The 26,725-nt window shown below is 30.8% G+C and overlaps 2 protein-coding genes across 4 annotated transcripts in view; one reads left to right on the top strand and one right to left on the bottom strand.

Annotated features, from left to right (window-relative positions):
- The first annotated feature begins 1,922 nt into the window (after nucleotides 1-1,922).
- Nucleotides 1,923-22,272, top strand: LOC143079300 (small ribosomal subunit protein uS10m-like). Its single transcript, XM_076254562.1, has 7 exons — nucleotides 1,923-2,038; nucleotides 3,621-3,715; nucleotides 9,630-9,684; nucleotides 14,541-14,677; nucleotides 16,188-16,299; nucleotides 16,818-16,907; nucleotides 22,038-22,272. The coding sequence occupies exons 1-7, from the start codon at nucleotides 1,982-1,984 to the stop codon at nucleotides 22,239-22,241; spliced, it is 750 nt and encodes a 249-aa protein (XP_076110677.1). The 5' UTR covers nucleotides 1,923-1,981; the 3' UTR covers nucleotides 22,242-22,272.
- Nucleotides 22,273-23,136: 864 nt separating this feature from the next.
- Nucleotides 23,137-26,725, bottom strand: part of LOC143079299 (uncharacterized) — a 41,307-nt gene continuing 37,718 nt past the window's right edge. For all 3 annotated transcript variants that reach the window (XM_076254558.1, XM_076254561.1, XM_076254559.1), the window contains exons 32-34: nucleotides 26,488-26,634; nucleotides 25,507-25,748; nucleotides 23,137-24,897 (exon numbers count right to left, since the gene is read on the bottom strand). In XM_076254558.1, coding sequence (XP_076110673.1) covers nucleotides 24,747-24,897; nucleotides 25,507-25,748; nucleotides 26,488-26,634 — 540 coding nt within the window. In that variant the 3' untranslated portion in view covers nucleotides 23,137-24,746. The remainder of the gene's footprint in view (nucleotides 24,898-25,506; nucleotides 25,749-26,487; nucleotides 26,635-26,725) is intronic.

Genomic DNA, 26,725 nt, shown 5'->3' with positions numbered 1-26,725 from the left:
AATTTTATTTTTCTTTGAAATCATTTTTATACGAAAACAAGATTAATATAGAAAATCAAAGATTTTTATATCCCATTAACAAAACTATAACTTTGGTTTATAGATTTCTAACTCAAATTTACTGTGTTGTAATTCAGTACCATTTACCATAAAAAAAATCATGTTGACGATTCAAACAATGTATTATCTGTTTACTCCAGGATGTGATTCAAATTAACGCTTTTTTACCCATATTTGTGATTTTCATAACACGTCGAAAAAAATTCGGATGTAAAATATTTTTTTCATGATGTACCGACAATATAACTTCTATTTGAAACTTCATAACTCACTGTCTCGGTAGTTCTGTATGGCTAAGGAATATAGACTCAGCTCTAATAAATAGCTACTACAACGAAAGGGGACAGAATTTTAAGGGAAAGCTTTATAAAAGGCCCAAAATGTCGTCTGAATCATGGAAATAAAGCCAAAATTCGATTAAAGAGACATTTTAACCCCTACTTTTCGACCCATTGTCCCTGTAGTTCTTTATAGCTAGGGATTAAAAACGCTGTCCTAATAAATAGCTAATCAGTAGTACTACGACGAGAGGATAAATACTTTCTGGGGTAAGCATTTGTAAAGGCCAAACATTTCGTTCGAAACATATATATATAGAAATAAAGCCAACTTCGATAAAACACACACTGGGCCCGGACACCAACGTTAACATTCCGACCCATTGTCCCGGTAGTTCGTCATGGCTACTTTTGCAAAGATACTATTTCTGTACTAAAAAATTGTAGTACTGGAAATCTACTTTTAAAATTCAGTACTATTTTGTTACTCTAAAATTATTGTAATATTTAGGTACCAGTATTTTACAGTACTTTATTTGTACTTGAAATTTAGGTACTATACAGATTTTTGGTTACTACCGTTACATTTTCATCATTTTGAAAGTTTTTCTATTTCAAATCTCTTAAAGTTATGATTGTAAAACATGGAATATTGTATTATTTCTGTACCAAAATATTTAGTACAAACAAGTACTGTAAATTACAAGTACCTAAATATTACATTAGTTTTAAAGTAAAGAAAAAGTACTAAATATTAAAAGTAAATTTCCAGTACTGCATTTGTTTAGTACAGAAATAGTACCTATGCAAAAGTAGCTGTGTAAGGATGTTAGAAGCTGTCATAATGAATAGTTATATTAGTGGATGGTACTACAACGTGACGATACAGAATTTCTGGGGTACACATCCTTAAATGCCGAAAATTTCGTCTGTAACACGGACATATTTTGACTTTATTTAAGGACTTCCTTAATTTGGGATTAATTGTAATAATAATTATAAAAAAGAAGATGTGGTATGATTGCCAATGAGACAACTATCCACAAAAGACCAAAATGACACAGACATTAACAACTATAGGTCACCGTACGGCAAATGTTCAAAGCAATAACAAAAAACATTCTTACTTAAAATCAGAGACAAAATTGTATTATGTGACAGTGTCTCTGCTTAAACAAAAGACTAAAAAAACGATCTACAGGTCAGTCGGACTAGAATTTAACTTGTCATACATAATTTGCTCTTTCGACTATATCAATTCCAAGTTTACTATCCACGGCGGTCACTGGTATATTATTTCTATGATATAACTTATTTCTAGTATATTTATGTGCATATTATACAGAAAGACGCAAAATATTAGAAATTAATAGACAACACAAAAAATACGGATTTTGGAAAAAAAAGGGGGAGGGCTAAAAATAATTCCTGTTCCTAGATACTTTTGTAATTTCCGACTTGAATTCATATAGGACGCAATCAGCTTAATATCAAAAGACTTGAAGTTTGAACTATGCAACGATCAAAGTCATCAAATTCAATGAACAAATATGTTAGTCCGGATTATTGTAGATTCTCCGATATTGGTCTGACATTTCTTTTAAAAATTACATGGTTGTCGCCCTTACATATTTGCGAAAATCATGTACAAGTGTTTAAAAAAGATTTGTAGATTTTCCAGCAGTAGGAGCATTTTAAAGGTTCGCATTTAACGGAAAACACTTTTATTTTAATGTTTCTTGAGTGTTGAAATGTTTCTATTTTTTGGTTATCAAAATTATTGACCTCTACAGCTCTACCTTCTTCTTTATATATATACATGTATGACTCTTATAACATGTATAATGCAGTGGTCTCGTTAGCCCAAAATAGAAGGGCGCAGCGCCCTGGGTGCCCTAAGCCGCGCCCTTCTGCCCTGACGCCGATTCTGAAAAACCCTTGTGCCGTTTTGGTAAAATGTCAAGTTATGGTATCCCCCCTCAGTTATCCATCAGATTTTTTATGATAACCACTAGATAGTGTATACTCTAGTCTAAAACAGGGACGCATAGTCAAAATAATTATGACGTCTTGATAGGCTTTAATACTTTTTTGCTTTGACGCCTTACCATGCTTACGCAAGGACCCATAAACGTTTTGGTATGTTAAAATTATATATGCCAGTGGACTGGTATTTGCACAGGGGCAAATATCCTAGATGTTTTGAATGGAAATATATGCCAGTCAACTTGTAATGGTTATACATTGTATATATGAAGGACTCTGAGGTGCGATGGGGACGCTAAAGTGCGATGGTCACGCTGAAGTGCAATGGTCTATGCCGAAGTGCGATGGTGCTTTCGCTTAAGTGCAATGGCACATGACCAGATGACGTTTGAATATTGTGACATTTTCAAATACAACGTATTTTACAAAATCTCAAAATTAAATGCAGGCAGGAGCATAAGAATTAAGGTGATTTGTAACTGGATTTGAGCGTCACTGATGAGTCTTTTGTAGAAAACGCGCGTTTGGCGTATATACAAAATTTAGTCCTGGTATCTATGATGAGTTTATTTTCATGTGTACTACTACAAAGAAACAGAAATAGAATGAAACAAACGATTCAAGTCCCAAACAGTTTTGATCATTGGTTGTGGAGGTTACCAAAATATTTAAATCTATGGGAACAAGGCGGCTAAAGGATAAGATGATCTTGGTCTCTAGATGAGCTAACCAGTGTTCAGAACTACAAAATGTATGCCGGGAAAGTTTTGAACGACAAGTAAAATGTCTTGATCTTATTATTAATTTTGACCTTTTAAAGCATCCTTCACATTATTTTGTGTTACCTGTCCAGTACTATAGAAAAACTCAAAATATTCTAAAGAGACCCCAAATAAAAAAAATAATAGTGATTTGAAATACCCAAGACATATGCTTATGAAACAGAAATGTTTATGCAATAAAATGTAAGATTAATTACCTACAACTATTAAATTCAAGGGAATATTTTTTTCAACCTATTTTCGAATACAACTGGATGTGACGTACCATGATTTGGAGGTATTACACCTTAATTCAGACTTTAAAAATCCTAGTCAATTAATATTGGAGTTGAATGCACTTGCCCCATGCAGGATTGGAACTGGCTACCTCAGTGTTGACTGGCTAGTGATACAGTAGTTTGATTACTTAGACCACTAAGTCTTGGCATCAGAGGCCCCACTGGTAGTTGACACTAAACTACATATAAAATAGTGAGAATGATGACAATAATGAAGCTTTTTTAATCTATTTTAGATTCAAAGGCAAGCATGTTGTGCAGGAAACAGTATAAATTTAGACAGGAAGTTGTCAATTCATATGTTCCATCCAAGACTCCATGATGCTTTTATGTAAGTCAAAAAGGAAGAAAATATACATAGTAAATCTTTTCCAGTCAGGGACATAACTCTAAAGGGTTATTACAGGAAATAACTTGCATGTGTTACTGCAGATATTTTTATGAGTTGTCTACACTTTCAACCTAATATTTTCTAAATCTGTAATAACATATGTTTGTTATTTGTAAAATAAACCATCAACATTTTAATTTTTAGTGGGCTGTAGGGAACTCTAGAAAATTTGTGCAGAAACTAAACATACTAAATGCATAGCCTTGATAACTAATTTTTTAATTAGATTAATACATTCATAATCAGTAACCATGGTAAATCAGTGAGACTTGTAAGGGATTTTAAAGTGTTAAACTTAGCTGTAATAACAAGGCTTAGTTAAAGGGAAAATTCGCGATTTTTTTCTTATGGTTTAAATATGTTCATAATGACATAATATATATATTCACAAAGTTTTATCGCTAAATGTGCAGTAATAAAGGAGAAATTCAATAATTAATGAAAAAATATTAACTACTTCCTGTAGGTCGTGACATTTTCTCCTGGTTTTTGCATGCCGGGATTTAAAATACAATCATTAAAAGTCTTGGTTTTTAATCATATTTTAATGTTATCGTAAGCGCGCCGATGACTTATGCTTTATCTAATAACCAGCCGATAATAAGAAGATAAAACGCACAGACGTGCAATTGTACACATTCATGAGATAAATTTTCTATGTTAAACGTATATATTCGAATTATTTTTTTAGACAACACAAAAAGTTATAAAATTATTTTTAATTAATGCATTTTCGGACTGATAAGGTGAACAAATTAAAGTACAATAATCTGTAAAGACAATATGTTGGTGTACTCTTATTGACCTTTTACTATCTCTGCTATGACTAGGTTTATACGATGTGTGTATTCACGGTTCTGTGGCAATACTCGTAGATGGCTTGTTTAAAGGTAAATTGTTATTTGCACTTCGGTATTTAACCACGCCTCTAGGGCACACCTTGTCAGGTGTGACTGTCTATTCGGATCAGTGGATTATAAAACAAGGGAGCATTTAATACACACATTAAAAATAGTGGTGACAAATAAAAATAGATCGCCGTGGAATTATTTAATTATATTTGGTGCTATTATTTATTTGAATTCAAATAAATTAATTTACTAAGAAATAAACAGTTTTCGGTTAAAGACGGAAAACTTAATTCATGTGTCAGAATAAAATGATATACACCTCTTGTCCTTGATTTAAGTCTCATAAAAAAGGGGAACTTAGAAATTAGAAATAGCTTTACCAAATCATTTTGATTGTCTTTATTAGGCAAAAAAATGTACGAGAACACTTACATTTAGACTTTTGAAACCCATGTATTAATCAATATCTGAAACTATCTGAAGATAACTCTACCGAAGCGGAATATAATTGTACGAATAAAGAAAAAAAAATGTTTTTAAATCTTTGCACATTTATGATTAATTATTGTTATCTATTGTTCATTTAATTATACTTAATTAGTACCTTAAATATGTCTACCGCTCGGCATTAAATCTTGGTGTGGTAGGAAGGGATTATTACATATAGATTATATTATTTGGATGAGGATTTGAGCTAGCCTATAAAAACACATTAATTAGTTAACATACATTCGAGACCAAAGGATATTAACTTTGCTAATTCAATTAACTTTTACTCACATATATTTCTCTCATGATTTGTGCGTGCTTGTTTCTATAGGACAGTGTATATATTGTCCCAAAATTAATCATAAAATCGTAACTAAAAATGTCTTGTTCGGAGGTTGATAGTAAAAAAAAAAGAGGTTGATAGTACTAACAGTGGTTCCAGTCTGGTCAAGAGAGGCAGATTTTGACGAGTATGGTCAATTTGGGTACGCACTAGAGCCAGAGTATACCGAAGAAGAGCTCCATAAAATGGAAGCTGCAGAAAGTTCCCGAAATCAAGATATCCTTAGCAACCCTCGCCAGTTTAACACTGCCGGATTGGTGTTCGTGTACTAAATGCATAGTTATGCTGTTATTGACGGATTAATGTCTTTGTTGCCCCGAATTTACTCTCTTTGATGGTAATATTGAATTGGGTGAATGCATTAGTGACAATATCGATTTCAGAACAGTTTGTTTGAACCCGGTTGTTCTTGAAACAAGCTGTATAAGTTTTCCGAGGTACAAGCGCCATAGCGGGAGAGCTCCAGACGTACTAACTCACAGCCATGTTCACATTTAGTTGAATTATACAATATACTTTTAATTTTGTTCACTGTTGAAGGCCATACCGTGACTTATATAGCTGCTTAAGTCCACTTCATTTGGGCAAGTGTCTCCCAAGTAAACAAACCACAACTTCTTATTTAATCAAATGACTTATCTTTTGCGAAAGTTTGGTATGCAAAAGTGCAAAGTATAAATGGGTGTCTTGCAATATCGAAGTGATAATCTATTTGTCAGATCTCTTATATCTTTTGACGAAATCAAGCCATCATGGTATATTCTGCATTTGTATAGACCGAAGTGTACTAAATGATATTCATATTATACATGTTAAATGAATGAACAAATATTAAACCTATCTTTTTATTGTTTTCCGCCCATGTCTGCTCATCGCCAGAAATAAAGTTTGTCGCACGAAAAAATGGTATTAATTCCAGAGTCAAAATTTAAAGAACTTATTTTCCATGTTTTCTGGTATTGTACGAAAGAGAATTGACCTAACAAAAGAATTGCTATCTTAGGCTGTTAGTAACACATGTAGAGCAGTGGGTCGTTGTTGGACATATAAATCTTAGAAAGTGTATCATCTGTTAAATTTGCAGGTCACTGAAAGGGGAAGTCCCATACGGAAGTAGGTGTTGAGGATGATTTTTTTTTTATCCAGTGACACATATTACATGCGTATTCTTGAACGTTTGATACATCATTTACTCTCAAATTGCAAAAACGAAAACTTCCACTTGTATTTATAGTATTTGTATTTTTATACACCTGATGAGTTAACTAAAGCCTTTTTCAACTGATTTGTATAATTCGTTCTTCTTCTTTTGGTATACAATAGTCTATCGAATTCGTTGATTACATACTGTTGGCATACGTGGACTAGTCTATTTACAAAACTTTTACCCCAATTTACACAAAATGTATGTTTCTTTCTTATGTTCAATGTATACATGTATATAATTTAAATTGCGCTATAGTTCCGTAACTTTCTATCCAGGCGTATAAACGAATCGTCGGCAAATGCGTACATTTTTTAAAATCAATATTTCTGGTATGTTCCAATCTGTCCTTTACTATTGACAACGAGTTTATATTACATTTTCCTAAATTAACCCTTGGAAAAATTATGTAAATAGATTTTTATTTCTTCAAATCTTTTTTTTATGTATTATTTATATTTTTATAAATAATATTCTTTACACCAGAAATGTTATTTATAAACAAGCGTATGAGTTAAGTAATGACTAGTATATTATATCACTTTCGGACACGCAAGACAGAGATGTATATTATAAACCTGATAGTTCAAAATGGAAAGTTATAAGTTATCGGCCGTGTACACCGATCAATACCTATTAAGTGAAACGATGCATGAACTTGCAAGCCCGACAGGAAATCGCTTGAATACCTGGACGTGTCACCTCACACCCCTCACAATACCTTTGGAAGTAATACCTTTAGCCATGCTGGTGATCAGATGAGGGAAGATCCGAATTTATTTGAATAAAGTTTATTACTTTAAAGAATTATGAACGAATTACATGTTCGAAAATAATTTTCACGGAACACTTATTTATGATTTGAACTTTGACTTTTTAATTAATTCCAATATTAACAGTTTAAAAATAACAGACTATGGTTATTTAAAAAAAAAATAAGAACATTTTCCGTATCAAGTAAGTTAGTCAGATAAAACAACCGTACGATTGACAAGATATCGACACGCAATTACGACTACATCGGTTACTGTAGTTTTGGTCCTTTGTGGTTTATAGACATATCGTGATTTTTGATCGTAGAAGATGACAAAATGGCGGAACGCAGAGAATTGATACTCAAAATTTAAAATCGATGGTGATCTCTTATCTAGCGGAATAAAACTTTAATATCTATAAATTTGAGAATTTTTATACAGAATGGACATAATATCAATTTTTGATTTTTTTGCGAAGTTTCCCTTTAATAAAGATATGTAACTTATTATTTGGGACACTTGGGAACTACTGGGTAACTTGTGCAGAACCTCATTACATGCCCTGGTCATTATTTCTTACAATGAATTAAAATAAATTGTTATTAAGCATGATGTATGTCTGAGCAAATGCTTTGGAGTGACATAGAGGAGCTGTAATAACACCCTTTAGTTATTACAGGCCAATTTTTTTCTGTAATAACATAGGTGTACTAATTTGTCAAAATATGAACTGTTATATCTTTCTATAGTTAAGTATATATCAATCGAACATGTATACATTTTAACAAAACTAATGATGTATATTGCCCCTTTGAAACATGTAACATACATATGTTATTACAGGTCTTTGATTTTTTAGCCCACAATAACAAACATATGTTACTTTTCTGTAATAACCCTATAGTCAGTATAGAGTTTTATTGTTGACTGTTTTCTAGTCAACATGGTCAATTACTTTCATGTATATCATTTCTCACTTTGAAATTCAGTTGATTTTGATGTTTTTTGTAATGAATAATTACAATCATTTTGCATTTCAAAATAGTTCTCACATATAAAAAAGAAGATGTGGTATGATTGCCAATGAGACAACTGTCCACAAGACTCATGTCTATGATATACTTTATGTTCAGTCAAAACAGTCTGAATAAAAAAAAAATCATCTACTAGTCTGGAAACGGGAAACAAAATATCAAAACTTGTCCCTATACATTCTATATGACTATATCAGTCAGGTGACTTACTTAAATGAGCGATTTTCTAAATCACTAATTCAAGTAACATTATGTTCATAAAGGTTGAAAGTAGGAGTTATCTTTCTTTGATAATCACCTATTTAAGTAGTACAAGTTTATCAGTAGACTAAGTGATTTAATTTTATTGTAGTTTTAACTATAGAATACTAATGAACCAGGGACTAATTATGTTGCTAAAATTATCAGGGCCAACATCTGTGTTATCTAGGATCACCAGGTCATGTCAGGTGATGACCTTGTACTGAATCTAGGATAATCACATAAAAATCACTTGTTTAAGTATCATACCTCAATTTCCTTCCAAAAAATCACTACTTTAAGTATCATTATTCTAATAACCCGTAGAATTTTATTACATAATCTGAAAGATGAAACTTTGAACTTTACAGGAAAAATACTCCCACTGCAATGACTGCAGGGAAAAATCTGTTAAGAAAGTATCAGTTCATTAAGTTAAGCCATTATCATGATTATTATAGCATTTTTTCCAATAAAATAGAATTTACAGCTAAATGATAGCATCAAAGGCATAAACCTTGTTACTTAAAAGAAGCAAAAAGTTAATTTTTTTTTTTCTATTTTATACTAATGAAAATATATTATCTAAACCTATGTGTTTAAAATTTTAGTAAAACTACAAATTTAAATCACAATTTATGACAAAATTTCGAATTTGCTACTTAAATAAGTGATTTAAAAATCACTTATTTCAATAAGTCCCCTGTCTGTATATAAAATTCTGAAAATTTTTACTAGTCCAAATCAATATTTACTAGTCTGGGGCACCAGACTAGTGGCTAACAGTGCAGACTGAGTAAATTATATGAATTTTCCAATTTCCAATTAAAAAAAATCAACCTACCACTTACTGGACTAGCTATTTTGTAAATATTAGGAACCCTTAAACATGTTGAAATCTAACTACATTAAATAACATTAGCATTTTCATTTTTCAGATGTAATTTACAGATAGTCCAGAAAAGTCATTTTACAACCTTTACTCAAACACAGGTAAGATTTAGGATTGTAATGAAGATTGCAGTTGAATAGCACATTGAAAATAAGAAAGGCTCCTACAGGACATCATATGTATGGCCTTAAACAATAAAAAAAGATGACACCTACATGTACAGTGTATGCATCAAAGGAGATGTTTAGTATAATTGTATACATCAATGAGACAACAACAGTAATCTATTAAAAGTTTAAGCATAGAAATTACTTCAAGGTTTTGAACATTTATAATGTTTATCAAAATAAAACACAGTGGTGGATCCAGAGGAGCGAGGAGGGGTGGGGTTAAAACCTTTTTATTTTACAATCAATATATTTGAATGGGGACACGTGTTGGTTGGAACCTCCCCTTTTGAAAATGGCTGGATCCGGCCATGAAACACATTTTTATATATTTATATGCTTTGGTGATAATGTTGTATACATTTTGTTAATCCATTTAAAAGAATTATTTTTATTTTTTAATGTAAATTGCAAATCCAATAAAATAGTGTTAATTGATTTGTAAACAGAAAACTAAGTTAATGTTTAGAAAAGAAAAAAAAAATGATTCTCCTTTCAGTGTATTGCTTTATATTTATATTTTTAGTTTTTAAAGTTTGAAGGTTCCAACAATAAAGGTTAAAATGTTGAAGTAGAAAAAAGAAAGTTTAAAATATTGAAATTCAATACAAGTCCTTAATAACACTACAAACTCCTCAGAGTCTGAATTGACCAGTTTTTGTGCTCGACCAGTAAAATCGAGCACACATTTTACTCGACTAGTCTCGAAATTGTCTCGACTGTACTTAACTGTACTTAAGTGTACTCGACTAGGTCTCGACTTTACTTAATTAGTCTGATTCAGTACTTGATGATCTTTGTGTAGTCTGAAATGGTCTTGACCAAGGCTCGACCTGTCTCAACCTGTCTTGACTAGTCTCGACCTGTCTCGACTAGTCTTGACTCAGTCTCAACCAGTCTCGACCTGTCTCGACTAGTCTTGACCTTCAAATTTAGTTTTGACTGGTGTAAATCAGCCCATCTAACTCAATTAAATATTGATCTTACAAAATTCAAGCTTATTAGGTAGTTTGATTTATTGCTGTGAAATGAAAGAATTTAATTTTACAATATGTAAAAAAAAAATTATTATAGAAAAATTCAGATAGGCATCTTTAATTTTTTTTATAACTTTTTCAAATCAACTTGGATTTTCATCAAACTATGCAGATATCTTAGATATATATCAAGCTTACTGAATCCCATTTCATTTAGTTTTTTGTTGTATTGCTGTAAAATTTAAGAATTAAAGTAATTTTGGTAAAAAAAGCTAGGATTTGCAATTCGGACAAAATAGAGATAGTACACTTTAATTTTTTTAATAACTTTTTCAAATCAACTTGGATTTTCATCAAACTATGCAGCTATCTTACATATATATCAAGCTTACTGAATCCCATTTCATTTAGTTTTTTGTTGTATTGCTGTAAAATTTAAGAATTAAAGTAATATTGGTAAAAAAAAGCGTGGATTTGCAATTCGGACAAAATAGAGATAGTACACTTTAATTTTTTTAATAACTTTTTCAAATCAACTTGGATTTTCATCAAACTATGCAGCTATCTTACATTTATATCAAGCTTACTGAATCCCATTTCATTTAGTATTTGTTGTATTGCTGTAAAATTTAAAAATTAAAGTAATCTTGGTATAAAAAGCTAGGATTTGCAAATCGGACAAAATAGAGATAGTACACTTTAATTTTTTTAATAACTTTTTCAAATCAACTTGGATTTTCATCAAACTATGCAGCTATCTTACATATATATCAAGCTTACTGAATCCCATTTCATTTAGTTTTTTGTTGTATTGCTGTAAAATTTAAGAATTAAAGTAATCTTGGTAAAAAAAAGCTAGGATTTGCAATTCGGACAAAATAGAGATAGTACACTTTAATTTTTTTTATAACTTTTTCAAATCAACTTGGATTTTCATCAAACTATGCAGCTATCTTAAATGTATACTAAGCTTACTAAATCCCAGGTCATTTTGTTTTTTGTTGTATTGCTGTCAAATTTAAGAATTAAATTAATCTAGGTCAAAAAAGCTAGAATTTGCAGTTCGAACAAAATAGAGATAGTACACTTTAATTTTTTTTATAACTTTTTCAAATCAACTTGGATTTTATTAAAACTATATAGCTACCTTGGTGATCTTACTAAATCCCAGGTTGTTATGAAGTTTTAAAATATTTTTTTGTCAAATTTAATGACATGACACTATACATGATTTAATTACATCAGTACACGTGAGTTTTACAGGTAAAAAGAAAGCCCTAACTTTTCTTAAACTCGTGTATTACTTATCTAGTGAATTAAAAGCCCTGCGATTTAGATTTAACAGGATGTTGCAACTTTGAATAAATGTTATTTAGAATTTAAAACTCTCTGGTAGATGTGATCTTTTTAATAAGTTTGCCCCAAGCAGAATTAAGGTATTGCTTTATAAATCACCACAAATCAGAAGAACTATTTTAATAATTTCTAATGTTTCATCCCTTTTTGATATATTTATATAGTGTATATCAAAAGGAATAAAACATTAAAGGAATTATATTAATATTTTATATATACTTTTTCCTAAATTATGAGAAAAGATATATTTCTAATATCGTAGCTTTTTGACCTAGGTTAATTAAATTCTTAAATTTGACAGAAATACACCAAACAAAATAACAACCTATGATTCAGTAAGATCAATATATTGCAAAGATATTTGTAGAGTTTGATGAAAATCTAAGTTGATTTGAAAAAGTTATGAAAAAAATTAAAGTGTTCCATCTCTATTTTGTCAAAACTGCAAATCGTAGCTTTTTTTTACCTAGATTAAATTAATTCTTAAATTTGACAGCAATACAACAAACTTTATAACAACCTGGGATTCAGTAAGAAGAATACATCACCAAGGTAGCTATATAGTTTCAATAAAATCCAAGTTGAATTTAAAAAGTTATAAAAAAAATTAAAGTGTACTATCTCTATTTTGTTCGGACTGCAAATTCTAGCTTTTTTGACCTAGATTAATTTAATTCTTAAATTTGACAGCAATACAACAAAAAACAAAATGACCTGGGATTTAGTAAGCTTAGTATACATTTAAGATAGCTGCATAGTTTGATGCAAATCCAAGTTGATTTGAAAAAGTTATTAAAAAAATTAAAGTGTACTATCTCTATTTTATCCGAATTGCAAATTCTAGCTTTTTATACCAAGATTACTTTAATTCTTAAATTTTACAGCAATACAACAAAAAACTAAATGAAATGGGATTCAGTAAGCTTGATATATATGTAAGATAGCTGCATAGTTTGATGAAAATCCAAGTTGATTTGAAAAAGTTATTAAAAAAATTAAAGTGTACTATCTCTATTTTGTCCGAATTGCAAATCCTAGCTTTTTTTACCAAAATTACTTTAATTCTTAAATTTTACAGCAATACAACAAAAAACTAAATGAAATGGGATTCAGTAAGCTTGATATATATCTAAGATATCTGCATAGTTTGATGAAAATCCAAGTTGATTTGAAAAAGTTATAAAAAAAATTAAAGATGCCTATCTGAATTTTTCTATAATAATTTTTTTTTTACATATTGTAAAATTAAATTCTTTCATTTCACAGCAATAAATCAAACTACCTAATAAGCTTGAATTTTGTAAGATCAATATTTAATTTAGTTAGATGGGCTGATTTACACCAGTCAAAACTAAATTTTTAAGGTCAAGACTAGTCGAGACAGGTCGAGACTAGTCAAGACAGGTCGAGACAGGTCGAGCCTTGGTCAAGACCATTTCAGACTACACAAAGATCATCAAGTACTGAATCAGACTAATTAAGTAAAGTCGAGACCTAGTCGAGTACACTTAAGTACAGTTAAGTACAGTCGAGACAATGTCGAGACTAGTCGAGTAAAATGTGTGCTCGATTTTACTGGTCGAGCACAAAAACTGGTCAATTCAGACTCTGAGGAGTTTGTAGTGTAAGTTGTAATTTATGAGAATAAAGTACCCTAGCTATTTGTCATCTTTTACCATGTTTACCTGGAACCTTTATGAAAATCTGGAGATTAGGTATGACTGCCAGTGAGACAAATAACCACCATAGACCACATGACATGGATGTAATTACTATATGATTATTGAAATATAACTACTGTGGATAATCCATGTGTTTTTATGCCCCACCTACGATAGTAGAGGAGCATTATGTTTTCTGGTCTGTGCCTCCATCCGTGCGTCCGTTCGTCTGTTTGTGCGTCCGTTTTTGGTCAAGGTAGTTTTTGATGAGTTAAAGTTACATCAACTTGAAACTTAGTACACATGTTCCCTACGATATGATCTTTCTAATTTTAATTCCAAATTAAAGTTTTGACCCCAATTTCACGGTCCACTGAACATAGAAAATGATCGTGCGCGTGGGGCATCCTTGTACTATGGACACATTCTTGTTCATTCTCTATTTCTGAGAGAGAATTTAAATACAATGCAGTTGACCTTGCAAGTACTGTACAACTTTCTTTTGACAATATTGGTATTCAATAAATATTAATGAATCCAATTCACTAATATTTGTGGGATACCAATTTCGTGGATTCCGTAAGTACAGGAGGACCAAAAATCTAAATGCTCATTGAATTACAAATTTTCTAAAAATATGAGTGCACAATTTGCCAAAAGCACGAAATATCCACAATCATTTTAGTTTTCCTCAAACTACGAAAATCAGTATCCACGAAAAAATAAATGAATCCACAGTATATAGTTTTCATTGGCTATTGCTGTCATAGCAGATAATTGTAAGTTTTTTTTATAGGCAGTGGAGGAAGAACTAGATGATCTGTATAGAAAAATTACAGTTGAGGTCAAAGGTCATGATAAAGAAGTTTTAAACAGCTACACCAAGTTTCTAGTAGCAGCTGCAACAGAATTAGATATAAAACATAATGTGCCGTAAGTATAATGCCATTCATAATATATATAGTGGTGTTCTTCAAGCCTTTTAATGTTTTTTAAGCTGCTGAAAAAAACCAGAAAATTTAACACTGTATAAATTTCCCTGTATATTCTAAATAAATGGCTTTATTAACATTACATACATAAGCATTATACTGTAAATTATTTGGTACATTGTATTAACAATTAAATTAACACTTTACCTTAAAAATTTTAAAAGCTGTAATAGATGAATAGGTGTAATGGTACAACAGCTGTCTTTTCAATTAGATAGGTTTAGATGAATCTAAATGACAATTGTATTTATATGTCTTATAAGTATACAAAAAATGGCTTATATAACACATTTTAGCATCTTTTGTTTACGTTTCCTTGTATGTGATGATTTTCGTTTTGGTGTATTTTTCCGTAAAATGCTTATATTCTGATGTCGGGTAGCTCATTTATTAAAAAGCATATGACGTTGGAGTACTATCGGAACAGCCCAAACAATATATTCATATTTTACCACAGATGTGTACTCAAAGCGTTTGAAGGACGTCATGTTAGAATGTCTCATAGAATTGAGAAGAAAGTTTCAAAATGCTATAAATAATTTTATACATGTACACACATTACATTATCATTATAAGTCTTATCTGTGAAATTTGATTTTGAATTTATTGTTTATGTTAATAATGATTAGTGTGTTGAACTGCCTTGACTGGCGATAAAGCCCGTGAATAGTGGTATACATGATGTGTAACAAGGGTTTTTCATATGTAGGTAATACATATCTGACAGGGTCAACTGATTTATATTAATATTATCTCTCAGAAACAGTACATGTACACATGAATGCAGTTGAAAAGTTGTCAAACCTACTTGTGGAATATGAGTATTAAATCTATAAAGCAGTAGATTTAATTAAATAAGGGGATGATTTTTTTTATTTACATGATTTATGTGAAGTTTTAAAAAAAAATATATTTTCAAAACAATAATATGAATGTTTGGAAATGTGCGAATCAAATCTATAGTACAGCAACCCAATGACACAAACAAATCAAATATGTATAAGGATCTTCTTCAGTACTGATTATGATACCACTTGTTTAGCTATCCTTTCTATGCTACCAATTTTATAGAAGTAACAGATCAATTATGTAATTTATTGATTGCTGTTTGCTTCAAGCCACATCTGTGCAAAAAGGATCAGGGGGAGGGGGGATTCTAAGGGTCCTGATCCCCAAATCCCAGGCTTATAAACATGAATACCCGAGGTCCCAAATTCAAAGAAATTAAAATCATGACATTACAAAATTCTGAAAAAGAATTCCTGGATCCTGAGGATCAATCTCGAGATCCTGAGCATAAAAGCACCCGAATCTTATATTCCCAATAAAGGTCAGACACCCCTCTGTATTGGGGTGATTTTTCTAATTAGGCTAATGAACTTTGCAGTGCTTCTTTCAAGAGCAATTTGACAAATTTGTTGATTTCATGTATGTTTTACATTTTTTTTTAGACAGAAACAGCCAGAGACCCATTTTCACAGACGCACACTAAATAAAGCAGTGTTTGCAAGCAAGAGAGCAAAAGTGCAGTATGAGATAAGAACACATTACAAAGTTTTTGAGGTTTGTTTTCATGTTTGTTTTACATGATTGATTTGCATGTGGCGGATCAAGATTGAAAGACTGGTCTGAGCTTTCCATACAAAATAGAGTATATTATCTTTAGCCCACCTGGTGATTGGCTGTTTGAGTTATATCACTTAGGGTATGTCATCTGCATTTGTTTAATTTGGGGAGATTGGTCTATATTGTGCTTGTGCAAACAGCTGTTAAAGCTCATGTAGTTTTGCTGATGATCTGAGAATGCATGCTTTAATGTTATTCAAAGTGAACATTACAGGTTGTTATCTATCGGATAAAATTTCAAGAACAAGCTTTACATTTTTAATTAACCTTTAATAGGAGTAAATTACATACAGTTACTGCTCTCAATTGATACATTTTAGTGTTTTAAAAGAAAACATAAAAAATTAAGAAAACTGTTCTAAAAACACATTTTAATTAAAATCATAATGTTATTTTTTTCTTTCTTTCAAAAAATCAAATAAATAGCCTTTTGAAATGAGTGAATATTTTTGTAGGCGAGGAAGCTGACTGGATCAACAGCTAGTGTTTTCATAGAATATATCCAGAGAAATCTGCCTGAAGGCTGTGCTATGAAGTTAACCAAGGTAAGAAAACAGCTTTTAGCATTAAGTCTCTTTTGTCACACTTGTGGGGACAAAAGGATGCTAATCTGGCAGCAATGTTGTTGAAACATTTAATTAAAAGCTTTATATTTCAATAACATAAAGACAGAAATGCTTCATTCATTGTATAAAGATGCCCAATGTTAAGAAGTTTCTGTCTTGCATATACTACTTAATATCTTAATTAGTTGTCCTCATTCTAAAGTTTCAGCTACCTTTAAGAAACAACATATTTTTGTCATGTGAATTCTTATTACAGGTTATAGTTTATCTATGTTTTGTATATATGATTCTTGCATGGCCTTTCTTTAAATGAGGCAGGATTCACCTGACCTTGGACTAATTTCATGGATCAGTGATGTTTACTTTTTTTGTGTAAAAGCTGGATGGCAGATACCATAAGTAATAGGTCAACTATTTTCTATGTAGTGAATAACTTTAAGGTGTTCATGTTCATCTAAAAGAAGGTGTATCTGACCTTGAACTTATTTTCAAGGTTCATTGGTCACAGTCAATTTTTTGTGGTCTGTTCCTTTTCTCAGATACTATAAGAAATTTTATCTATGGAGTGATTGAAATGTCTACATGTCCATTTGAAAGGGTTCATCTAATCATGACCTAATGCTTCATTGGTTAGGTCCCTTTCTCTCATACTTTAAGCAATAGATCATCTATAGTTGGTGTATGGAACAAATCAGTGTTCCAGCTAGATGATTTGCACAAGGTGAACACCTAACATTATTTTATCTGGGTCCTTGTGCCCATTAAGCTTCTGCCTTCTTGCCATTTTTATACGACCGCAAAAATTGAAAATTTTTTGGTCGTATATTGGTATGATGTTGGCGTCGTCGTCTGTGTCGTAGTCGTCGTCGTCGTCCGAATACTTTTAGTTTTCGCACTCTAACTTTAGTAAAAGTGAATAGAAATCTATGAAATTTTAACACAAGGTTTATGACCACAAAAGGAAGGTTGGGATTGATTTTGGGAGTTTTGGTCCCAACATTTTAGGAATTAGGGGCCAAAAAGGGCCCAAATAAGCATTTTCTTGGTTTTCGCACTATAACTTTAGTTTAAGTAAATAGAAATCTATGAAATTTTGACACAAGGTTTATGACCACAAAAGGAAGGTTGGGATTGATTTTGGGAGTTTTGGTTCCAACAGTTTAGGAATTAGGGGCCAAAAAAGGGCCCAAATAAGCATTATTCTTGGTTTTCGCACAATAACTTTAGTATAAGTAAATAGAAATCAATGAAATTTAAACACAAGGTTTATGACCACAAAAGGAAAGTTGAGATTAATTTTGGGAGTTGAGGTCCCAACAGTTTAAGAATTAGGGGCCAAAAAGGGGCCCAAATAAGCATTATTCTTGGTTTTCGCACCATAACTTTAGTATAAGTAAATAGAAATCTATGAAATTTAAACACAAGGTTTATAACCATAAAAAGAAGGTTGGCTTTGATTTTGGGAGTTTTGGTCCCAACAGTTTAGGAATAAGGAGTCCAAAGGGTCCAAAATTGAACTTTGTTTGATTTCATCAAAAATTGAATAATTGGGGTTCTTTGATATGCCAAATCTAACTGTGTATGTAGATTCTTAATTTTTGGTCCCGTTTTCAAATTGGTCTACATTAAGGTCCAAAGGGTCCAAAATTAAACTTAGTTTGATTTTAACAAAAATTGAATCCTTTGGGTTCTTTGATATGCTGAATCTAAAAATGTACTTAGATTTTTGATTATCGGCACAGTTTTCAAGTTGGTCAAAATCGGGGTCCAAAATTAAACTTTGTTTGATTTCATCAAAAATTGAATAATTGGGGTTCTTTGATATGCCAAATCTAACTGTGTATGTAGATTCTTAATTTTTGGTCCCGTTGTCAAATTGGTCTACATTAAAGTCCAAAGGGTCCAATATTAAACTAAGTTTGATTTTAACAAAAATTGAATTCTTGGGCTTTTTTGATATGCTGAATCTAAACATGTACTTAGATTTTTGATTATGGGCCCAGTTTTCAAGTTGGTTCAAATCAGGATCCAAAATTATTATATAAAGTATTGTGCAATAGCAAGAAATTTTCAATTGCACAGTATTCAGCAATAGCAAGAAATCTTCAATTGCACAGTATTGTGCAATAGCAAGAAATTTTCAATTGCCACTATTGCGCAATAGCAAGAAATCTTCAATTGCACAGTATTGTGCAATAGCAAATATTTTCAATTGCACAGTATTGCGCAATAGCATGAAATATCTAATTGCACAATATTGTGAAATAGCAAGAAATTTTCAATTGGAGTTATCTTTCTTTGTCCAGAATAGTAGTTGAATCAACTTAAATCATTGTTTTATACAACATACAATGCATATTCACTTTTACTACCAACTGATAAATTAAAACAATCTTTACCATTCAGTGATAACAAGCACTTTATTTTACATTTTAATATTTTATGATGTATTTAAATGAGTAGTTATTGTTGCAAACTCCATTAGAAATTTGAATTGAGATCAGTTTTAGAAAAAGGGAAAGGGGGATGTGAAAAAAAAAAATGGGGCAGTGTTCTCCCCAGAAATTTTGGATAGCATCACATTTGGCGTAAAAAAATTAATTGTATTTTTTTTCAATGTAATTTATCGTGTCGTGGCAACGCTTTATTTCCTTTATGTTATATACATTATTGTTTATTTACAAAATGTATTATAATGTTTGTATGCTATAGGCCCTTATTTGGTAAATAAAATATTCTATTCCACCCTATTCTTTGTTTTTATATTGTTGAATTCGTAACTGAGAATACAATTAAACTATAACCATGATAACAGTATTTTCAGTTTATGTTTTCTATATTCATTTATAGTTCCAGAATTATTTTTTTCCTCTTAGGCTAAATAAAAATATATGTGTGGTTCCAGTTACCCTACCTATACCCAGCTAAATGAATGAATGGTTTATTATAGTGAAACCTGTATAGATACAATTGCACTAAATATGTAGGAAAAAACATGGGTTCTTAATAAACAATTTGAATAGAAAAAATTCTTTATCATGTCTTTGAAACATATTGGTTCATGGTCCCAGTTGTTTCTTTTTACAAAATGATATATTTTTAACAAAGTTATCTACAAGTAGTCTATTTTTATTATTAATGCTTAGTTTTCTCTTTATGTGTCATTGTTTTCTGTCTACTGTGCCATTTGTGCATATGTAGATATTATTGTAAAATGCGGATTTTTGTCATATCTGGTCCGGTTCCGATCAGTAGTTTTCACTAAAATATTAAATGGCCGCCGAAAGCAATAAAAAATACGAAAATAAACAATGTTTGACAAGAGATTGGGAATGAATGTGGCGTTTTTAATGCATTAAATGGATGAAACATATACACAAGCCAATTTTGATCACTTTCTAACGAAAGTACAAAACTTATTTAGCCCAAAATCAAAATTTTCACTCTCGATTTACAAAAAGTAAATTATAGGAAGAGAAAGAAAGTAATACTAATATATTAAAAGTCGTAAAAAGATAAGACTCAACCTCATTTTAAAAGAGAAAATTGTTTGTTTCTTTGAAATTTCATTTAGCAAACATATGTTTCAATTTTTTTTTATGATTTTCTGATTACGCTTTCTCCTTGTCGAAATTTGCTGATTGCAAACCATGTGGTATTAATCATGTCAAAGTGACAGCTTGGGGTATTCGTATCCAAACTTTTATCACCAAAGGGCAATTAACACCTATTTAACCACTCTAAATTGCCTCTATTGTCCGACTTGAAGGGATTACAATTAAAAGTGATATATTTTTTTATGATCATAAGTGGTAATTAGATGAAAGTTCAAAATTTAGGAACGAGAAAAATAACATCCTGAAAATAATTATAGCGTCGCGGTAATTATTATAGCGTCACGGGAAGAAATATAGCGTATTTTAAGTTCATTAGACCACATTCATTCTGTGTCAACTATTTAATCACAATCCAAATTTAGATCTGAATCCAGCTTGAATGTTGTGTCCATACTTGCCCCAACCGTTCAGGGTTCAACCTCTGCGGTCGTATAAAGCTGCACCCTGAGGAGCATCTGGTTCTCTATGCTGTAAAAAGCTAATTTTAATTATATTTTTTTCAAAACTGATCTGCCTCTTGTTTCCCCCAGAAACTGTAAAGTCAATTCTTTAGCTTTACTGAACAGCTTTGATGTTGATATACTACTAATGGCTTTCCACTTTGTCGTAGAAAAGTAGTTAAGTGGTTTCATTCAAACCTACCTGTGGAATATGCATATCAAATCTCAAAAGTATTAGACTTATTTTTTTCTTAATTAGAATATTTAAGATAGGTTATTTTAATTTTTTAATTGTACAAAACAACCACAAACAAGATAAGTCTGAAATAGATGAAAACTGTATTAAAAGTACTATGATAAATATTCTCAAGATTTTTGGAAGGAGGATATAAATCTTATTATTTACCAAGTGTTGAGTGGATATATGGTGTAGGTTTGTGTCAATAAATAGGACAGTCTTAGTGTTAATCTGGTTGATTTATTGATAGATGTTGAGATGATATTCAATGCACTTTTGCTATCAGGGCCTGTGATGTCCTTGAATCACTGATCAATTTTATTAATGATTATTACTTCAAACCAGAGCTCAGAAATCAAAAATTAATCTATGCATTTTTATGAGAGAGAGCGTTCTAGCACAATGTTTATATAAATTAAAAATGGGTTTATAAAGCTAGAACAGCTAATTAAAAATAGCTATCTCCAATCTACCCTTATTTTCAATGGTGGAAGAAAATCTAAGTAATTTGAACTAGCATAAATTGAACATTGCAGTTATTACTGATGGACATTTGGAACCACTTCACTTCACAACTTTTTTATATAGCTTCATCATTTTAATATTATGAATATCCAATTGTAAACATTAAAATAGATGATACAGAGCATGCAGAGGTCCTCTAGTTGTAGATTTGAGAAGTTAATAAAATATTTGTGTTTTTATTTATTTATCCACTACAAAGTACAAACACATGTCCCTTATGTCTAGATCTGTTTAATTAGAAGTTATATAAAAATTAATGGAGATTAATGATATTTTGATTATATTTCAGTACAAATTACACCAGTTGCCAGAAAATTTGACAGAAACTATTCATGCAGACCCTAGATTACAAAATGTAGCCAGCGAGAGTAAACCAATTGTTGAAGGAGGAACACAGGAATCTGATGTTTCAGAAAATTTAGGACAAACAAAATCTATATCTGCACTAGATACTAGCATTGAAAAGAAAGCTGAAGAAAATGTAACTACGTGAGAAGAAATAAAAAATATAGTAGAAATCACAATCGTTATTTTTTCTAATTAGCCTTTGTATAAAAATTTGATAAATGTGTAGATCTAGATAAAATAAAGAGGTAATGATTGATAGATATATACATTACAGTATATCAGTCACTGTGGCTAAATGGACAAGTTTGCTTTCCATTTCATACTGGGGCCTTGGTGGCCAAGTGATCTAAGAAGTTACTACTGTAATCACTAGCCAGTCAACACTGAGGTTGCGAGTTCCATCCCCACTCGTGCGGGTGCACTCAACTTTAACATTAGGTGACTAGGATTGTCAAATTTTCTATGGAAGGTCGGTGGTTTTCTCCGGGCACTCCGACTTCCTCCACCAATAAAAACTGGCCGCCACAAAATAGCCTAAATGTGGTGCTTTAAAGTGCTGTTAAAACACCAAAAATCAAATCAAATAAAATCCATTTCATAACCAAGCTTTTTCATTGTCTCTTTGAATTTACGTATGAGTAAGGTTATTTTGTTATTCTTTTTTGTAAAGTGTTGATATGGAATTATTTAACAAGTTGGTTTTCAATAAATCCCAATCCAAAAAAATTACAGAAAAAAAGTTTCAACAAACAAGTTTGCAAAATACTACACAGAAACTGAAATATGTGTGAAGCCAACAATACCTTCAAGACAGCAAACTTGTGTCTAGGAGAGGTTTGACAGTTTCTATTCACTAATTGCACATGTGATGTTTCTCTTGGCATTTCAACATGAATTTGTCTATTCTTTTTAAGTTTCTGAAGGTCCTAAGCTCTTTACCTATCAAGTAGACTGGGTCATTTTACCCTAGTAAATATACTGTTTTAGTTATTGTTTTACCAAGGGATGTCCTATACCATTTTTTTTTTAGAAGAAATATAAACAGATTTGATGCTTTTATAAGATCAAAACAACTGTCTGTTACTACATGGCAAAATCAAGGCAGTATATCATACAAGAATAATGTACAAAATATATTTTTATTATTTGTAACTAGTTGTCTTCTGTCATGAATATTACAGATATATAAATATACTGATAATGCTAATCCGTTTCAAGTAGAAGTAGTTCTATCAAAATTACATGTCTATAAAGAAGTAAAATATTAAATACATCAAGGAAAAACAATGAATAACTAAAAACTAGTTGCCTTATTTTTACTGCCATGCAATATAATTAACAAAAAAATACCATATATCTTATCATATGGCACAATAGATAATAGACTATATGTATAAAAATATAAAAGTATAAACAAAAATATTGTGTTGTAAAAGTTTTGAAGAAATTCTTTCTATTATCATTGTACAAAAATGTATATGAGGTAGAAATAACTATTTACAATATTTACCCAAAACATACATAGCTATTTTGAAAAGATAATAAATTAAAGCGTATGTGATGAATCATATAGTTTAAAGGGGCACTAGCTGTGAGATATATAAAAAAGTCTAATATATAATTTTGTTGCTCAATCATTAATGAAATGCAAATAGTGAAATAGTAATTCGCTTTTAGCAGCCAGTATGTTTCAATTTTGTCAAAATAAGCTAAAAAAAACATTGATTAAGAATTATTCACTTGCAAGCTAGCTTGAGATGGATATCACGTGAATTGTATGTGTTGAGATGGATATCACGTGAATTGTATGTGTAAAGTTATTTAAAGCAAAAGAAGGTCAACATTAAAAGTGAAACCAAGGTAAATCATTTCATTGACTGATTCGATCCACAAAAAATCATTCGTATACAGGTAAAAACGATAATAAACATTTGTTTTTCATATATAATATGAAATTAAATAAACCTAGAAAAATCCAAAAGCATGAGTTTACTTAATCTATTTATATCTATATTTATGTTCACATCGCTTATATGGTCATCGGATGACTTTAGAGGTCAATTCAATAGTTAATTCGATGGCTACTAGAATAAAATGCTTCCGAAAGGAATCTACGTATTTTCAAGCCCGTGTCCTGTTCATTGTTTATTTTAGACTTTTAATAGTTTGGATAATTGTTTCACATTGTTATAAATCAAATATGATTGTTGTTTATATATATATATATTTGAATGATTGTGTTATATATTTTTTTTAGTTATAAATCTTATAATCAACATTCAGTTTAAGTGAATGTGCATATTTTTGTACAAACATGAATACATGTTAAATTTAAAAGATATATGTATATGGCTTCAAGATGATATTAGTACCAGGATTAAATAAATAAAAATATATAAATAAATATTGCTTAAGTCGTCGCATTGAGCCAGTTGTTGGAATGCAAAAATCAATAAACAAGAACATATGATTATCATGATGATCAAAGATTACCCCTGTAAATGACCATAATGCACAAATTTAATATCAAAACTAGTTTACCCTTATGAATATCAGTCTACCTTTGCCAATGCACAAATATACATTACGTATAGCTAGCACTTTATGTATATATGTAAATGTAAAATCTAATTAATAAGCCAGATCATTTTTATTTCACTAAATCAAGGGCTCCTTTCACACGTATGGTATCTGGATGATTTTCTCCAAGGAACATTACATGTATTCTGTATGCTTCTTCAAACTGATATTTAGCTTTTGCAAAATGGTTATCACCATAGTAGAATGCTCCAAGGTTGAACCTAGAAAAGAATAAAAATGTTACAAACATCTAACAAACAAAATCATCAAGTATCTTATTTTGTTTTGATTTGATTTTTAATCAATATGTTTCCACATAAAGTACCTGACCGGAGCACCTGCAATAACCTCTATATTTTGATTGGTTCTTGTTGCTCAGTTTTCAAAGTAGAGGACAATTGTCTTTTTGTTGTCTTTATTTTTTACCATGGCATTGTCTGTTCATTTTTACCTTTGTGTTTTGTATGTGCCTTTTATTTGTCTTAGTTTTTCTTATAGCAGCATTCCCCCACGCCGGGATATCGAGTATGTACAGTGTACCTTAAGGTTGATACAATATTATAAATCTTTTTGCATTTCCTATCAAGATTATCATGATGGAGGGTTGCTACTGTTTCAACTTTTACATTTGATATGTTTAAAGCCAGATATCGGTTAATTCGAAAGGTAACTTAATGTATTGAAGCTTAGGTTTATCTTGCACAACCAATAACTTTATCTGCATATGACCTATAGGTTTCATAAGAAAATCTAGGCTTTCAGACTAAATGCATACATGGATCCAAATCTTAATTTTTGAATTAAAATATAACTACAAAATATTTTACAACCTGATAACTCCAGTGACAAGGTAATTGTTCCCATATGCGCCTAGGAAAATTCGCAAAGCTTCTTCAAAAAGCTCTCCAGCAATTTGGTAATTTTTGTCATCATAGACCAGACCAATCTCATTTAAGACATTAGCTGTGTAAGGATGATTTGTCCCAACTTCACCACGAGTTACTTTAAGATCTTGTAAATAGTAAGCCAAAGCTTCATCTAAGCGATGCTGCTCGTAATTTAACTGTCCAAGCTGAAAAGATATAATCATACTGCAGTTTTCTTTTACATTACACACATGTATGATGTCAAGATATTTATTTACAGTGGCCGACGGAGACTATATACAAGATAATTAAGATAAGCGAAAGGTCATTCAAAATGACACAAACCTGAAATAAATCAAACACGATGAACATGTGAACGATAAATTCAATTGCAAAAAAATAGTTATTTTAAGTGTCAAGCGATTAATAATGGAGGTCACGTTAGAATGTTTTCGTGACCACTTAGACCGTTGAAATCAAGCAAATAAACAAAAAAATACGGCATGGATCAAAATTATAAAAGGGTCGACAAGGGCAACTGTGAAAAAAAATCCAGGTCATATAAGCACGATTTCACTGCTTTCAGCCCAGGTAAATTAGTTACTAAAAGTACACTGTTCTCGAAATACCACAGCAGTCTAAAAATTTTTTAACTGATTGCATATATTAAAATAAAACAAAGAGAGATTTCAGAGATATTTAAACCATAAAATATAACATCAGTAAAAGGCAAGACATTTGTTCCAAAATATGAATTCATAAGTAAAACGGAAACAAGAAATTTTCCTTAGCTCTTTCTTGTGATATTCATGTTAAAGTTCAATCGACCTCCAGAAAGTTTTCCATGTACCTTATTATATTTGGATTGGACCAACTATTGACTTTCACTTGCATCTGGTTAAATGAAATAGTTTCTTATATGAATAAACAGAAGTATAGCATTACCTTTGTGTAAATATCTGATACAAAATGGTGTTTCCTTCCAATCACATTTGTTGCTAGTTCCAATGCTCTTGTCGTCAGCTTCTTTGCTTCCAACATGTTGTCTTTTTGGAAGTACAATGTTGCCAAACCAAGCAACCCATCACAAACCTTTAAATCAAAAATAAAACAAGCACTCGAAATAACAAAAATAGTATTATGTTTTTTTTTTTATTATCATTATTAGGCAATGTCACTACCA

Source organism: Mytilus galloprovincialis, chromosome 6 (genome assembly GCF_965363235.1).
Source record: "Mytilus galloprovincialis chromosome 6, xbMytGall1.hap1.1, whole genome shotgun sequence".
Classification (NCBI taxonomy): Eukaryota; Metazoa; Mollusca; class Bivalvia; order Mytilida; family Mytilidae; genus Mytilus; species Mytilus galloprovincialis.
The sequence above is the reverse complement of the archived record's forward strand: the minus strand, read 5'-3'. Positions and strand labels throughout refer to the sequence as shown.